The following is an 18121-nucleotide window of genomic DNA, read 5'->3' as shown; positions in this document are numbered from 1 at the left end:
TATCTAAAGCCCTGAAGTTCGTTATCATTTTATAGCTGAATCATTTGGAAGCTTGGCATAACGAAATGCTAGTGATTCTGGCCTGCTCTCGTCTGAGCTCTTGGGACGGGAAGGGAAATCAAGACATGCCTCCCCTCTCTGAATGGGACACGAATGATCTGTAATAATAGCACTTCGCAGAGCATAGCAGCATCAGCCCCACGGGGAGGTGCAGCAGGGATTATCTCTTTCTTGTACACTGGAAAAATGAACACAGGCCTTCATCTTACAGGGACCTCTCCCGTGGAATGCCTTTGCAAGATCCGGGCCAGGGAGAGGCCAGGTGATGGGACAAGAACTGGGAATGCCTAGTTTCCATTCCTGGGCTCACTGCGCCCAGCTGCAATACCCGATGAGAATACTGCAGCTCGTTGCAAGCAGAAAACACACTCTGTGAGGCATTGCATTCCAGTCTATATTTTCACTGTCTGTTCTTTGGCTGTGGGCTCAATCCTGGAAGATCCTATGTGCCCTCAGCTCCCACTGAAACCAGCGGAGGTTGAAGGTGCCCTTGGACTGGGTCCTTGGCATGCTAATGTTCCCACTGATGACACACAACGGGCACCTTTCTAAAGAGAGGGATGCACCAGTAATGGAGGCCTGCCCCGATCCCAAACGACTCACCAAGCTCCTGCTCCGGCCCGGGCTGAGGAATCTCGGCCTGTGATCCGGGTGGAGAGCTCCAGGCAGTGAGAAGCACACTGACCAGGGCTCAGACACAGGGATATTTATACTGCCTCCCTGGGAATCCCAGGAGGGCTCCGAGCCAGCAGAGAGCCCCAGGGACTCACCAGTTTCCATCTCAGCCTCATGCAGGTGCGATCTTTAAACGGGAGATTTCCCAATGTTTGTATGAACGATATTCCTGATGGCTTTCCCCATCGCCAGCACAAACACCCAGACTCTGGCGGTTATTCCACACGGGGAACAGGGGAGCACCTTCAAGCCCTAACTGGGATCAGGGAGCTGCTGCACTGGGCTGGACACATACAGCGAGAGCAGCTCCTGCCCCAGAGAGCTCTCAATCTAAACAAAGGGTGGGAGCAAGGAAGTCCCATTGCCCCCAGTTTGCAGGTGGGGAACAGAGCTCCAGGGATGCTAAGTGACTCACCCAAGGTCACACAGGAAGTCAGTGGCAGAGCGAGGAATTGACTCCAGGGCTCCCAAGTCCCAGCCCAGAGCTGCCATCACAACACCATTCTTCCTCTCTGAGACCGTGTCACAGGGTGCTCTTCTCGCATCTAGGGGCGCTCCCTTCTGGCCACGTCTGGGGATTAGCTCGACCAGGCCCACACCCCTTCCTGTGGTTGCACCCCTCACTCTCTCTCTTTCTCTCTCATGGGACTTGACTGCTCCCGCTTGGTGGCTTGGCCCTCCCCCCCAGGAGAATGTGGGTTTCCCCTTCCGGGGACGTTGCATGCCTCAAAGTCTCTCAGGACCCACTGACCATCTTTCACTACCCCTTAGCACTGCGACTTTGCCAGTGCCTGGCAGGGGAAGCCAGGTGTCCAGTTTTCAACTGGAACACCCATTTGCAAAGGGACCCTGGCAGCTCCATTTGGCACAGCTGACCGGGCCACTAAAAGTCCGTTTGGCCACAGCAGGGGCTAAGGCAGGCTCCCTGCCCGGCTCCGCATGGCTCCTAGGAAGCAGCAGCATGTCCGGCTCCTAGGCAGATGGGTGGCCGGGGGGCTCAGCATGCTGCCCCCACCTGCAGGTGCCACCCTGAGTGCCAGCTCTGTAGCTGCTTGACAGCGCCTGCAGCCTCTCTCTGCAGCAGCCTTCTGCTCTCAGCTCCAGGGCTCCCAGGGCCGGCCCTAGATCGAATAGCACCCCAGGCAAGGATCATCTGTGGCTCCCCCCTTCATTTGTTAAACCTTTGAATACCTTTTTTTTATTGCATTTGTTGCCCATTTCACGACTTCAATGCATTGTTCACATACATGGTTTATCCCTGCCATATAAGACGATACATTTGCAGGCTAGAATCTGTAAATCTGTATTTATTCATGCCATATATAAGCAAATAAAAAAATAGTTTCCTCTATGCTTATAGGAACTTTTTAATGTTAAAAATCCCTGAAATATACAAACACCGAGACATTGCTCTGTGCACCGACATTGGGAGGACCAGCATTAACTCGTGTTCCAGCAGGTGACGGCTGTACACTGTTAACCCTCGTCCTTTCGTTCAAAAGGTGGCGTTTCCCGCCTTTGCCCTGGGGAACTGCAGGACAACGACTGGCCAGGGGCATTTTCAAGTGGTACCATAACGAGCGAGCTCATTAAATACGTCCTTTATTAGGCGCGACTTACAGGCTTCGAGTCTTAAAACACAGGAACACTTCCACACCTGCACAATGAAACAAAGTTCACATCATCGCAGCGGGGCTCTTACTTCACTTTGCTCTTTGGTCACGTTCTAGGAGGTTCGAGGAAAACGTTGTTCTCCTGGAAGGTTCCACAACATTTGGCAAAGGTCCGGAACATTCTGGGCGGCTGGTGAAACATGAACCCAGCTACGGAATACCGGAGACATTTTCCTTCAGACATTTCCTTCTCCCTTTTGTCGCTAACCACAAAAACAGCACCCTGAGCCCAGCACCCCCCTACCAAAACCTGGCCCTCCAGCCTGGGTCACCTGCCCCTAAATCCGGCCCCTAAATCTGGTTCCTGACCAGCTGAGCCTCATCTCTAATTAGTCCCGGCTCCTCCTAGGTGGTTAATTGGCCCCCCAGCCAGCTGAATCCCTTCAGGCCGCGTGGGGAGTGGATATGCCATCGCACACCCTCCCCCTCACGCCTGTAACCCTAGGGGTGCCCCGTGCTCGGCATGTTCCTGAGCTGGGGCCGCAGTCCATCCCTCTCTCATTCGAGGTATGAATTGATGCTTTTTCATACCTGGACCCTCCTGCAGAGTCCCATTACTGTGGCACCCATAACCCCTGAGTAAGCTCCTGTGCATCCAGACCGCCCCTGCACCCAGATCCCGCTCTGAGCCACCTGCACCCAGATTGCCCCACAAAGAACCCTCTCAACCCACACCTGGATCCCCCCCACATTAAGCCCCTCTGCACTTGGGTCCTGTCTGGCTGAGCCTGCCTGCTCACACCTGGTACACCTGGCATTGAGGGGCAGGACCTGGGTGTTTCTGGGGCAGGATTGGTCCTCGCGTTGTGTCAGTGTCGGGTGCACCCCCACCGCTGAGTCCATGTGCCGGGGCGGGGAGCTGCAGAGGGATCTCCCACCTCAGTGCAGCTAGTGGCCTGTGCTCCCCAATGCCATGCTGGAGCCTCCACATTTATTTGACAAACAAATTTTGCAGAATTTTGTTAGAATATTTAAAATATTGCACACAGAATTTCTAATTTTTTGGTGCTGAATGCCCTCCGGAGTAATGGAGGATAGGTCTATCCATGGCTATTAGCCAAGATGGTCAGGGCTGCAACCCCATGCTCTGGAGGTACCTAAACCTCCAACTTCCAGAAGCTGGGAATGAGAGACAGGGGATGGATCACTTGATGATTCCCTGTTCTGTTAATTCCCTCTGGGGCACCTGGCATCGGCCCCTGTCAGAAGACAGGGTACAGGGCTAGATGGACCTTTGGTCTGACCCAGTGTGGCCGTTCTCATGTTCTTCCTTAGTCTAAAATAAAGGTCATTTATGACCCCCCGCATCACCTCCGGTCCCCTCCCCCCGCTGTTCTCGCCCTTGGGTGCTAGAAACAAGGGGAAAGGGAAGGAAGGAAGCAAGAAAGGAGAGGGAGTTTACTGGCCCAGGGGCAGCCCCATTAGCCCCTCCTTACTGGCTGTCCCTGTTGCAAGGCACCTGCCATACTTTTTGGTGCTTCATCAACACTTGTAAGGATGTCTGTGCCCAACCCCAGGCTCTTGTCTCACCAGGAGCGTAGACACGGCCAGAGGGAGCTCCATTACCAGCCCCCACGAACATTTTCAGAATAATTCTTTCCTTGCCCTGTTTGTTGAGCTGCAGCCCTTGGCTAGAAACACTCAGAGGAGGGCTTGTGCAAGGCACAGCCTGCCTCCGGCAAGGAGCAGCACAGAATGCCTTCTGCTCTCTGAGCCCCTGGTCCAAAGCCGGCTGCATTCACCCAGCAGGATTGGGTCAGACTTTAGGGCTCGCGCTCGCCCAGGGCGGAGTGCGCTCTGCTCCCATCGGCGTGGGGGTCAGGGCTGTCACGCTGCACAGGCTCCCAGGTAACGCTCTGCACTATGGGCGAGGAAAGTGTGAACAAGAGGAGCTCACGCTGCCCACACACACAAGTGAGGCTGCAAGTTGCGTGTGCGAACAGCATGGGGTGCATGGGAGAGAAATAGCAAGGGCCTTCGGCACGCGCTGGGAGGTTGAAGAGACATGCAGGTCACCTCACTTCGTACACCTGATGGGGAAGCGCTGTGCCATTTTACGGCAAAAACCCCCAGATCCCTGGGGCTTGAATGCTGCCTGCAGTTCTGGTCGCTGCAGCTCAGAAACGATATATTTGAATGGGAAAAGATTCAGAGAAGGGCAGTGAAGATGAGGAAGGGGATGGCGCAGCGAAGATGAGGAGGGGGAGGGCACAGCGAAGATGAGGAGGGGGAGGGCACAGCGAAGATGAGGAGGGGGACGGCACAGCGAAGATGAGGAGGGGGACATCAGAGCGAAGATGAGGAGGGGGATGGCACGGCGAAGATGAGGAGGGGGATGGCACAGCGAAGATGAGGAGGGGGACGGCACAGCGAAGATGAGGAGGGGGACGGCACGGCGAAGATGAGGAGGGGGATGGCACAGCGAAGATGAGGAGGGGGATGGCACAGCGAAGATGAGGAGGGGGACGGCACAGCGAAGATGAGGAAGGGGACGGCACAGCGAAGATGAGGAGGGGGACGTCAGAGCAAAGATGAGGAGGGGGATGGCACGGCGAAGATGAGGAGGGGGATGGCACAGCGAAGATGAGGAGGGGGACGGCACAGCGAAGATGAGGAGGGGGACGTCAGAGCAAAGATGAGGAGGGGGATGGCACGGCGAAGATGAGGAGGGGGTTGGCGCAGCGAAGATGAGGAGGGGGAGGGCACAGCAAAGATGAGGAAGGGGACGGCACAGCGAAGATGAGGAGGGGGACGGCACAGCGAAGATGAGGAGGGGGACGTCAGAGCAAAGATGAGGAGGGGGACGGCGCAGGAAAGATGAGGAGGGGGATGGTGCAGCGAAGCTGAGGAGGGGGATGGTGCAGCGAAGATAAGGAGGGGGACGGCACAGCGAAGATGAGGAGGGGGATGGCACGGCGAAGATGAGGAGGGGGACGGCGCAGCAAAGATGAGGAGGGGGATGGCACAGCGAAGATGAGGAGGGGGACGGCACAGCGAAGATGAGGAGGGGCACGGCACGGCAAAGATGAAGAGGGGGACGTCAGAGCAAAGATGAGGAGGGGGATGGCGCAGCGAAGCTGAGGAGGGGGATGGCAAGCGTCCGTATGAGGAGAGGTTAAAAAGACTGAGGTAGTTCAATTTAGAAAAGCGCCAACCATAGCATGGAGAAAACGAATTTGTTCGTCTCTAAGGTGCCACAAGTCCTCCTGTTCTTTTTGTGGATACAGAATAACACGGCTGCTCCCTGGAAACCTGAATCAGGAAGAGTTCACAGAACCCAAGGACTGGGGTTCCCCCAATGAAATGAACAGGGAGCGGGTTTAAAACAAAGGGAAGCATTTCCTCACACTGCGCACCGTCAACCTGTCGAACTTGTTGCCAGGGGATGTTGTGAAGGCCAAATAACAGTGTTCAAAAAAGAATTCGATCAGTTCCTGGAGGAAAGGTCCATCGATGGCTATTCGCCAAGATGGTCACAGTTGCAACCCCATGCTTTGGATGTCCCTCGCCTCTGACTGCCAGAAGTTGGGAATGGGCGATAGGGGATGGATCACTTGATAAATTGCTCTGTTCTGTTCACTCCCTCTGGGGCACCTGGCACTGGCCACTGTTGGAAGACAGGGCACTGGGCTAGACGGACCATTGCTCTGACCCAGTAGGGCCGTTCTTATGTTCTGAGCCCCCCACTGGGATTCCCAGGGCGGCAGTATAAATATCCCTGTGTTTCAGCCCTGGTCAGTGCGGATTCCCCACCGCCTGCCGCTCCCCACCCAGGTCACAGGCAGAGATTCCTCATCCCTGGTGGGGGCAGGAGCCTGGGGAGTCCTTTGCATGGCCATGTAGTTGGAACAGCTGACGTCAATCCAGCGCTGAGGGGCTATGAAGCAGGGACGGTGGAGTAGCCCATTCCAATCTAAACTGGAGCCGGTCGGGCATTTTTTGAGGTCACATTTGTTGGTGGGAAATGCCAGTGTCTCCAAAACAAACCTTTTCACAGGAATGTGTTGGTTTCCATGAAACCTTCACCAGGAAGGTCCTCAAGATGGAACAGCTCATGAGCGAGTGCTCCCCAAGCCTGAATTACCCATGGCAGGGGGTTCACATAGCTGTGGGAGACCTAGATTTAAGTCCAAACTCTGCCTGATTTGGAGCCGGGATTTGAACCTAGGCCTCCACGTCCCACACGATGGCCTGTGCGTAACCCTGACTGAGGAATGCACATCTCAGTTAGCTACATTTTTTTAAAACAGAGCCAAGTTGTGAACATTTACAAACAGTCACTCCAATTTTCAGTGACTTAAGAAAAGACCCCGGGGATTCTTATGCACTCAGCAGCACCCAGGAAAATCAACGAAAAACTCCCATTAACGTCAATGGACTCTGGATCAGGCCCAAAGGAAGTGTTGCTTTTTGGGGGGAGAGGAAAAGTTTGGTGAAAGTTTGACCCAAAACATTCCTCCCCTTTGTGGACGCTGAGATGCAGCTAAACCACAGACGAAATGTTCATAGAGTCAGAGATTATCTGCCAGGAGACCACTGTGACCCTCGGCTCTGATCTCTGGTTTAATACAGGACGTAGGGCTTCCCTGCATTATTTCCTGTTTGAACTAGAGCAGAGCTTTTAGCAAAACAGCCCATCTTGATTTAAAAATTGCCTGTGATGGAGAATTCTTCACGACCCTTGGTAAACGGTTCAAGGGATTAATTACTTTAACCGCGAAAAATGTACGCCTCATTTCCAGTGTGAATGTGTCTAGCTTCCACTTCTGGCCGCTGGATCGTGTTAGACCTTTCTCTGCTGCACTGAAGAGTTCATTATTAAATATTTGTTCCCCATGTAGGTGCTTACAGACTGCGATCATGTCAGCCCTTAACAATCTTTTTGTGAAGCTAAGTAGATGAAGCTCCTTGAATCCATCACTGTAAGGCAGGTTTTCTAATCCTTTAATCATTCTCGTGGCTCTTCTCTGAACCCTCTTCTCTCCATACTGCTGGAACTGTGTCCTGTGTTTTCTGTTCTCACACATCCCCACAGAGCATCCTGCTTCTGGGGGCAGCTGCAAGCCAGTCCAAAGTCTATGCATCACTTAAATCCTGCTTCAGCTTCTGCAGGGGGTGAATCCCACCTGCGGGTACATACTCCACATTCAGCGTGTGAATCCCGGCGGCTCACATATTTACTGATATTGTCTTTGCCAGCAGGGACGAGAACCTGATCCAGAGTCAATGTGACGTTTCAGGGTTGATCCAACAAAGCACCTTTCTGAAGCTCCCTCCCCGCGCTGACCCTGATAACAAGTCTACCTGCATCGGTCAAGGAGCAGCCCCGCTGCAGAATTCCACACAGCTTCCTCATGTGGGCCAACACGAGATCACTCTCTCTCGAATCTGCCTCATGCTCACCCCATAAATGATGGGGTTTAACCTTGAGCAGGGGATGCACAATTGCTGGACCCAGGTGTCACAGCTGTGCTAACGCGTCCATCCTGCACTGCACAGACCTTCTGACTTGGGTCTGAGGCTTGGCCTGCGTCCACACTGCAAAATGACAGGGCTTGGACTCGAGTCCCTGTGGGACTGGGGCTCTGACCCACCCTGCTAGCCAGGTCCTAACGCCTGGGTCCTGAGTGCTTGCTGACCCAAGGGAGATTGACTTGTGAGTGGATGGAAGCGGGGCTCACACCTGAGTCAGACCCTGGGCTTATGTGCAGTGTAGACAGATCTGCATATGCTTGTGGGCTTGAAGGCCAGCATATTCAGAAGTGGCCACATCACCCAGCAGCTGGTGTTTTCAGTGGTAATATCTGGGTGCCAAGCAGAGCTGGAAAAAAACCTACTTTCCCCCCCAACCCCAAGTTATGAAATTTTCTGAGAAAAAAGGGACAGGGTTTTTTCAACATTTTTTGTGCAAGACGTGTTTCATTTTTCTACCAGCACTAGCACCGAGCTTCTTTGAAAATCTGGGGCCAGGCGTGTGAGGGGCACACGCCCTTCTGAAAATGTAGCCCTCCAATGCTGCGGTTTCTTGGTTGCAAGGTGGCATTATAAAGGAAAAGGGGCATCAATATTATTTCAGCTGCTCAGGCCGGGGACCGAGAGATCCATAGGCTTTAATGCTAGAATGACCCCTGTGACCACCTGCTCTGAGCTCCTGCATAGTGTGGGCCATAGAATCGTACCTAGCCCTTTCTACGCCAAGCCCATAACTTCTCTTTGAGCCAGAGCAGAGGAGAACAAAGAGCCACCTACTCTCAGAAATCTCTTCCCCATGAAGGTACTTGTTGCCCATGATCTAGTCACCTCTTAACCTTCCCTTGGACAAGCTAAATAGATAGAGCTATGGTTTGGGATGCTGGGACATTGCTTGTCATTTGTCAGTGTCATTCCCCTTTAAAATGCTGTCTGAATAATAATGCACTATAAATAAATACTAACTTCTGAGATTCTGGCCTCTCTGGGCTTCACCAGAAACGTGGCTGTAATTCAGCATATGCCAGTTCAGAGTGGAATGCTAACGTGTGGAGAAACAATGCAGGCTTCTGGGTTTTGCCACTGGCAGAAACCCTTGCCACAGCCAGACCCACAGAGCAACATCTGCGTAACGTAGATGATGTGTTTGGAGGTGTTGCTGGTAATGCAAAGACTAAAGGGTAAATTGTATCCTAGGTAGCAGAGACACCAGGCCCTGAAAACGCCAGCCCGGCTCTGAAGCTCTTAATGGTCTTCGGTGCCTGGCTCTGTGTCAGTTGTTCTTGGTTTAAGTGGTCAGCACAAGTGCCACTCAGGCCCATGCAGGCTGGGTCAGTAAAACCACTTGTAATGCAAATGATGGAAAAGCAGGAAATGGCTGAACCAAACTGACCGGGTAAGTTCCTGTTAATCTTTAATGCACCAGGCAGTTTAAGATTCAGCAAGTCCAGGAGCCTGCCTGAGGCTCACTGCTGGGATTCATAAGGAGGCAATGTTAATATCCCCACGTCTCAGCCCCAGTCAGTGGCAATTCCCCACCACCTGCAGCTCCCCGCCTGGATCACAGGCGCAGAGTCTTCGTTCCCAGCCAGCACAGAAGCCTGGGTGAGTCTTTTGCATTAAACTTTTGGGCTTGGGGGCAGCTCAAAGTTATTTTAAAAAATGTTCTAAGGTCGGAAATGTTCAGCTGGGACAAATGACTCCTCTGAGAGGCACTTCTAGGATAGGACTTAGTTCAGTGGGGTTTGCAAGCTGGCTACCTCCTGCCCTGTATGATTCTACACTCCATGAACATGAAGGGAACAGGCCTTGGCTGTCAAAAAAGTGGGCAAATGCAAGGTCTCCTTCTGGGAGGGTAGCTCCGGGCTTTTCCTGACTTAGCTCAGCATGTGACTTCATAATGCATTTTCAGTTTGATAATTAGAATTCTAGCTAGCTGGGTTGGTGATGACCAGGAGAACCACATGGTGACTTGCCTACCAGCGCAGAGGTTGCGGACCTCACAAGGCATCCAGACAGACTCATGTGTAGTGCTGGGGATGAGCTGGTGGTCGTGGTACATGTAGGTACCTGTGACATAGGGAAGGATAGGAGAGAGGTCCTGGAGGCCAAATTTAGGTTGCTAGATAAGAGAGAGAAATCCAGGACCTCCAGGGTAGCATTCTCTGAAAGGCTTCCAGTTTCACGCGCAGGGCCAGTTAGGCGGAGCTGCAGGGTCTCAATGTGTTGATGAGACCACGGTGTAGGGAGGAAGGGTTTAGCTTTATTAGGACCTGGGGAACCTTTTGGGAAAGGAGGAGCCTACACGGGAAGGATGGACTCCACCTAAACCAAAAGGGAACCAGATGGCTGGCGTGTAAAATTAAAAAGGTCTTAGAGGAGTTTTTAAACTAAGGGCTGGGGGAAAGCCGAGTAGTACGGAGGAGCATGTGGTTCGGAAAGAGACATCCCTTAGGGGAGGATCCCTATATCCTAGTAAAGAAGAGAAGATAGAAGTTGATGAAATATAGGCAGAAACTGAAGAGAAACAGTCACAGAAAAAGAGTGACAATCTGTTCCATCACATTAAGGCAGACAAGGAAATATTGGCAGATTTTATAAGTGCTTGTGTGGAAATGTTAGAAGCCTAAATACTAAGGTGGATGAACTGTAGCACCAGGTATTAAGTGTGGATATCAATAAAACAGGCATCATAAAAACTTGGTGGAGCAATGATAATTAATGGGACAGTGTAATACCAGGGTAAAAAATGTAGAGGACTGACAGAGTACGTGCTGGGGGGTGGGGTGTGGCACTATGTGTGAAAGAAAACAGAAAGCCAAATATAGTAAAAATCTTAAATGAATCAAACTCTATGGCTAGAAATCCCATGCTTGAATAAGAAGGATATAGCAGTAGGAATATTCTACCGACCACCTGACCAGGATGGTGATGGTGAGTGTGAAATGCTCAGGGAGATTAAAGAGGCTACAAAAACAGAAACCCCAATAATACTGGAGGATTTCAACTATCCCTGTATTGACTGGGTACATGTCAGGATGGGATGCAGAGGTAATGTTTTGAGACACCATAACGACGGCTTCCTGGAGCAGCTAGTCTTGGAACCCACAAGAGGAGAGGCAATTCCTGATTTAGGCCTAAGTGGAACATAGGATCTGGTCCAAGAAGTGAATATAGATGAACCACTTGGTAATAACAACCATAATGTAATTAAATTTAACATCCTTCTAGGGCAGAAAATACCAAAGAAACATGCCACAGCAGCGTTAACTTCTAAAAGGTGAACTACACACAGATGGGGAAGCTAGATGCACAGAAACGAAAAGGAACAGTGAAATTCCTGCCAGCTGCATGGAAACTCTTTAAAAATACCATAATAGAGGCTCAAACTAAATGTATACTCCTTCCCCCTCTCCCCATATCATAATGCCACTACACAAACCCATGGGTCCCCCATACCTTGAATACTACGTGTAGTTCTTATCACCCCATCTCAAAAACATATATTGGATTGACAAGGTACAGAGCTGGGTGATAAAAATGATTAAGGGTATGGAACAGCTTCCGTACAGGGGTCACCCGATGAAATAAATAGGCAGCAGGTTTCAAACAAACAAAAGGAAGTACCCACAGTCAACCTGTGGAACTCCTTGTCAGGGGATGTTGTGAAGGTCAAAGGTATAACAAGGTTCGAAAAAGAATGAGATAACTTCCTGGAGGACATGTCCATCAAAGGCTATCAGACAGCATGGTCAGAGACATAACCCCACGCCTGGGTTGTCCCTAAACCTCTGACTGGGAAAAGCTGGGAGTGGACGGCAGGGATGGATCACTCGATAATTGCCCTGTTCTGGTCATTGCCTGGGAAGCACCTGGCACCAGCCCTGTTGGAGGACAGGATGCTGGGCTAGATGGGCTGTTGTTCAGACCCCGTCTGGCTGTTCTTATGCTTTGACACCAAGTCCAGATGTCCTTGCTGGGATATGGGGGAGAGCAATAGCAAAGAAAGGGCTTGGCTCTCGGGCTGAGTGCATTTGGTTTCTCGAATGCTGATCCGGACAATGGCCATTGCACGCCCCCGCAGCAGAATCACCCTTCATGCCCTGGTGGCCCTGTGCACTTTGTGGCAATTGAAAAACCTGCAGAAAAGCAAAGCAAAAGACAAGGAAGCCCCTTGTCTGGGCTGTGATTACACAGCCTTGCCTGTGTGTCTAGCATGGCCTCTCGCACCTGACACCAAATACCGCTTGCTTGTAGTTTGTGCTATTGGCTGTCAGCCGGTCAGAAAGTAATATAGTTCCCTGGGCAGTTCCCTGGCCCTTGTTCTTGCAGTCGTGGTGGAGAATGGGCTGTTCCCCTCACTCTGTTCCCGGAAGGCAGGAAGCATTGTCCCCATTTCACAGATGAGTAGCTACGGCACAGGTAGATTAAATGCCTCACCCAGGACGGCTGAGCTGACAATTGAATCAAAGTCTCCCATGTGCTCAAGCCCTGTCCACTAGCTTAGTGTTTCTCAGCTCCTGAGTCATCACCCCTTTCCCCAGGGGTCCCAAAAGGGGAGGTCAGCTGGCATAGCTGTAGTAGGAGCTATAGTATACAGGCCTATCATTGGCAGCATGGAGACCCTTTTCGGATGTGTATGGAGGATACGAAAACCTGAAAAGTCTGGGAAACACCAGCCCAGGCATCCTTGCTAAGCAAGGGCACAACCCTATGAAGAGTGACGCACTGGGGTAACTCTACACTTATGAGTTGTACATGCGTGAGGAGGTCCATTGGCTTCAACGGGGCTACTCAGGAGCACAGTTACTCCCATGTGTAAGTGTTTCTAGGATCCGAGTGCACAGAGACTACGGTGATGGGCAGCAATATTTCAACCCAAAGTCAGAAAGGATCTGGCCCATTATAACTGCACAGCCAGAGAAGAAGCCCTTAGCACTAAAATTAAAGAGGGTGAATGGCAGGGAACTAGCTGGTTAGTGGTTTTACTTCTTGAGTCCATTTCAAAAGAGGGAGAGAGATTCCTTCATGAATTAAGTCCCTGCTTTTTAAACATCTTCTAACTGGAGTCATTTCAGAAATAGATGTTTGTAAGGGGCGAAGCTATGTCTGGTCCAAAACGATTGTGTGAGCCCTAGCTAATCAGAGGAGTTATTTATGCATTTGTCTTTCTCTACAGAGCCAGTGTGAGTTCAAACCCAGGGCCCACCATGCCGACTCTCAACCAAAGCAGCTTTGATCCTATAACATTCATCCTGACCGGCATCCCGGGCATGGAAGAGTCTCACATCTGGATCTCCGTCCCTGTCTGCCTGATGTACGTTGTTGCTCTTTTTGCCAGCTCGGTTTTACTCTTCATCATCATAACAGAGCGCAGCCTCCACGAGCCCATGTACCTTTTCCTGGCCATGCTGGCGGTCGCTGATCTAATGTTATCCACGACTACCGTGCCCAAGATGCTGGCCATATTCTGGTTTAGTGCCAAGGAGATTTCTTTTGATGCCTGCATTACCCAGATGTTCTTTACCCATTTTAGTTTCATCGCAGAGTCAACCGTTTTGTTGGCCATGGCGTTTGACCGGTACGTTGCCATCTGCTATCCCCTGAGATACCCGGCTATCCTCACGCACTCAGTGATAGGGAAAATAGCTGTGACAGCTGTTCTCAGAGGGTTGTGTATAATGTTCCCACCTATCTTCCTCCTGAAGAGGCTACCGTACTGTGGCCACACCGTAATGCCTCACACGTACTGTGAGCACATGGGCATAGCCCGGCTGGCCTGTGCTGACATCACAGCCAACATCTGGTACGGGTTCACCACAACTCTGCTGTCGTCGGGGTTGGACGTCATGCTCATTGCTGTGTCTTACGTGCTGATCCTCAGGGCCGTCTTCCAGCTCCCGTCCAAGGACGCCCGGCTCAAGGCTCTCAGCACCTGCGGCTCCCACTTCTGCGTCATCCTGTTATTCTACACACCGGCCTTTTTCTCGTTCCTTACTCACCGGTTTGGCCACAATATCCCTGGACACATTCACATCCTACTGGCCAATCTCTATGTGATTGTTCCCCCCATGCTAAACCCCATCGTCTACGGAGTGAGAACGAGACAAATCCGGGAACGAGTGACCCGCATGGTCTCCCAGGCCTGGGGATTTCACTGCTTCTGCTGGGGGAGGGGATGTTGACCTGCACATAAAGGTGAGAGACGCGGACTGGGAATGAGCAATTGGTAGTGAGTGCCGCCACAGGGCTGAGCCCTGAGCAACGAAACTCACCAGCAGGTTCCTTCGAAATGAAACCAGATTGCTTCAAAGGCGGGTTTTCAGGAGATGGGAGACTGGTTCATCAGGTCTTTTCATCACTGGAGGTTCCTCCCGTGATGTTTGCTTCCTGTGGCTCAGATGAACCATCAGACACTCCCCTCCAGCACAGATCAAATGCAGAACATTCAGAAAATAGCAAGGACTGCCAAGATCTCTGTGACTGTGATCGTATATAAACATACCTGTCACTACTGTTAGTCTGTCCACCCCTTCCCTCCCAGGTGTCTGTTTATTCACCTGTTGTGCATTGCCTTAATCTTAGACTGTCAGCGTTCTGAGGTGCAGGCTGTCTTTGTGTTAGCAGGAGACTGCCTAGCTCAGTGGGGCCCAGATCTCTGATTGGAGTCCTCAGGTGTTACTAGGATACGGATAATAGTCATAACATATGATGATGACAACACTCTTTCCATTCCATTAGTATCGCTGGAGGATGTTAAACAGCAGCTACTAAAGTTGGACATTTTAAAATTAGCAGGTATAGAGAAAATGCATCCAAGGGTTTTAAAAGAGCTGTCTCAGGTGCTCAGTGGACCATTAATGTTGGGACGTTCCAGAAGACTGGAAGAAAGCAAATGTTGTGCCAATTTAAAAAAAAAAAAGGCAAAGGGGATGATCCAGGTAATTATAGGCCTGCCATTCTGACATTGATCCTGGGTAATGGAGATGGGTGATAATGGATTTGATTAATAAAGAATTAAAGGGTAATATAATTAATACCAATCAACATGAGTTTATGGAAACTAGAGCCTGTCAAACTAATTTGATATCTTTTTTTGTCGGACTCAGGAGACTTGGGTTCTATCCCCAGCTCTGCTTCTGGCCTGCTGGGTGATCTTGGGCAAGTCACTTCCCTGCTCTGTGGCTTAGTTTCCCCATTGGTAAAGGGGGGATAATGCTACTGACCTCCTTTGTAGTACAAGATTTGCCACTGAAAAGCATGATGTAAGAGCATGGTTTTGTTACTGTGTACAAAATAGGTGTGAAACACTAGGGAGAATGTTTCACACGCACTCTGCAGAGGAGCAAATGAATTACTAGGAGCTGGGCAGGGAATCAGGCCCATGGAACCTACAAAGAGTGAACGTGGCTGGGGTTTATGTTTAGAGCATGAATGCCCCCAATTGTTTCAATGCCCTCTGTGCTAGATCTGCCGAAACCTCCGCTGATCTAGGCAAATCCTGGCCCATCCCCTTATAGGGCAGAAGGGGCCTGTCTAAGGTGAACCCAGTTCCATTCTGTTGGAGGCATAGTTCAGAGATCTGGTGCAAGATGTCTGCACCCGGATCTACCTCATCTTTGTGCCATGTGCAGGGTCCCTCTGCATCAGAGTTATGGGGCAAGGCGGTGGACCTGCTGCCATCAATTTCCCCCTGCCCCCCCAAGTAAGGAGAGAATGGCAGCGCCTCTGAAGGGAAGGTTCCTTCCCGTGGTGCTGATAAACTTTCTGGGCCATGCCCGGAGGCTCTGGTGAGATGGGAACGTGGGCTGGGAAGGGGTTAGATGTGGCCCATAATGAAGTTGCTCTGGGGTAAGGGAATGGAGGGGCCAGACATGATTGCCTCACAGAGACGGGAAAACACGAGATGGCGGCAGCTCTTTCAGCACTGGGATGGCTGTCTGCGGACCCCTGGAGCATTACAATACGGGGCTGAGAGCTGCTCGAATGGCAGCCCAGCCCCTTTCTGGTCCTCCCTCTTCCGGGGCCAAGCAGAGGCGAAAAGCACTTGGTTCCCTTGGGATGGGATTTTCACAAACACCTAAGTGACTTAGGAGCAGCAGCCCCATTGGAAGTCAAAGCTACTGTAAGCCAACGGGATGTGTGTTTCTAGATTGTGTAGGCCCGTTTGAGACAAAGACACACCAAAGGAGATGTTGGGACTTATTTTCCCAGTACGTTTATCAAGGTTTACCACAGCAGACCTGCCACACAAACTTTCTTTGATGTAATTCAAAGGCCACTTGGTGATAATTATACCCAATGTACTAACATAAACATATGCATCTATATTCTGTGCCCACCAGCGTACAATTATAAGTACCAACGGGATGAGGCCCAGGAGCTACCTTCCCATCATGGTGCTCTCCAGAGGGGTAAGGAAAAGCTTTGACAAAGAACCCTTGAAAAACCTGGCTTTTTATGCACTATAACACACAAGAGGTGTCGTTGCCAGTTATTGGACCTTAGCTAAAGCCAGGTGAGGGACTTTTAGGGGTGAACCTTGCCCTGAGGTCTGGGTAGGAGAAGATTCATGGCTGGGCCCCTTTCTTCCCAAGGTTTCCTTCTTATCTCATTTTCCCATATTTCGTTCTAAGCTGCATTTCTTTACAATAAACTAAAGAAACTGATTATTTTCTGCACCTGGTGTCCAACTCACTATGTTTTCTTTGTCTCTACTGCTTTAACCCAAACCGTAAATGAAATAACACTGGTATTTCCAGGGGCACTAGAAGTCCAACACAACCAGTCCCTCTTGCTCAGGATCGCATTCTTTTCGGTCACATGCTCTGGGGCTATCACTCATGTTAAGATCTAGGCTCAATTTAAAATCACAGTTCATCCAGGTTTCAGGTGGGCACCAGGGCCTTGACGCTGCTGTGTGGGAGAGCAGGATGGATGATGTTTACACTTAGCAGAATGGGATTTTTTATTTGTATCATTTCAGCAGATAAGCTCAATGTTTCTTTTTAAGCATTTTTTCCCTAGCTTTATTGATTGAAATTTTCACAGTTGTGCACAGCTACGGGTTCGAAGCATTTTTCTTTTTGATTTTCAAGACTAAATTTTCACAGTTGCGAGAAATGATGAGGGGAGATGAGACAATAATTATTCAATGACAGGCCATGTTGAGATTCAAACAGTTAAATCTTTATAGCCATTAAAACCCAAATTGTCGACATTGTGTGTGAAAATATACACAGTAAATCACCTTAAATTGAACTCTCATATGTTCTCAAGCAGCATATTTCTTGCCTGGCTGCCAATTTTGATTATTATAGATGGAAATATTTTTTGGTCAGGTTTGGCGTGTGACATTGACATTTACCGAAAGAAATCCAATCCCCTTCCTTGCCCAGTGATGTCCAGCTGGGCTCCGACCCTGGCTTGGCTCGGGAGAAAATCTCTAGATCCTATTGCAATGCTGGTGGAGAAAAGTGAACCCAATGGGAAATAGGGGTCGGACGTTGGGGGGGAATCCAACCCACTTCTCAAGAAGGATTTGGAGAGCTGCTGAGCAGGAGGGGGAACTTATCTGAATGACAGCTCTACCCCGCCCCACGCCTCGCTGCTCAGATCCCTGGTCACCCTGTGGCGTGGCTGCTGTCTTACTAAGAGGCTTTTTTCTGGGACCCAGCGAGGTAGGGCAGCATTTTATTCCCCATTTCATAGAAGGGGAAACAAGGTTCTGGGTCTCACCCAAGGCCACACAAGGAGTTGGTGGCAGAGCCAGGAATTGACCCACATCCTCCCCATTGTTTTAGAGACCCCCCATGGGCCTCCTGAGAAAGACGGTCTGGGACAGGTGCCTGTCCTGGGAGGGCGCCCCTCAGGGTCGAAGTGGGGCGAATGGCAGTGAAACGTGTCTCAACCACCCGCTCAGAGACTGGCAGACGTCAGTGCAGCTTAACCGTGGGGCAGGAACACGCAGAAACACACTCAACAAGCTTCCTTCTCTGGCCAACCCCTGAAGGCCTCGTCCAGTCCCTCCTCCTGGGGGAGTTCTGGCAGTCACTACAGGTTCGGGGAGAGGTTGGGGGTTTCTCGGGGAGTCAGGGTTTGCCCTGAGGAGGGGTTTGTTTGGGCAGCTGGAATGGATTCCCTAGGGGCCAGGCTGGCTGGGTGCTGCATGTTTTATGGGCCCAGGGGTCTGTTTTTCTAGGGATGGGACAATACATTGACTTATAGGACATGGCTGTGCTAAT

General features: G+C 50.8%; 1 protein-coding gene across 1 annotated transcript; it reads left to right on the top strand.

The window, feature by feature from the left end:
• The first annotated feature begins 9355 nt into the window (after nucleotides 1–9355).
• LOC102942421 (olfactory receptor 52B2) lies at nucleotides 9356–14932 on the top strand. The gene is made up of 2 exons (XM_007070669.3): nucleotides 9356–9482; nucleotides 13057–14932. Exons 1-2 carry the CDS (start codon nucleotides 9370–9372, stop codon nucleotides 14060–14062), a joined length of 1119 nt encoding a protein of 372 aa, XP_007070731.3. The 5' UTR covers nucleotides 9356–9369; the 3' UTR covers nucleotides 14063–14932.
• Nucleotides 14933–18121: the final 3189 nt, after the last annotated feature.

Source organism: Chelonia mydas, chromosome 1, assembly GCF_015237465.2.
Source record: "Chelonia mydas isolate rCheMyd1 chromosome 1, rCheMyd1.pri.v2, whole genome shotgun sequence".
In the NCBI taxonomy this organism is placed as follows: Eukaryota; Metazoa; Chordata; order Testudines; family Cheloniidae; genus Chelonia; species Chelonia mydas.
This window is presented reverse-complemented; position numbering and strand designations above follow the sequence as displayed.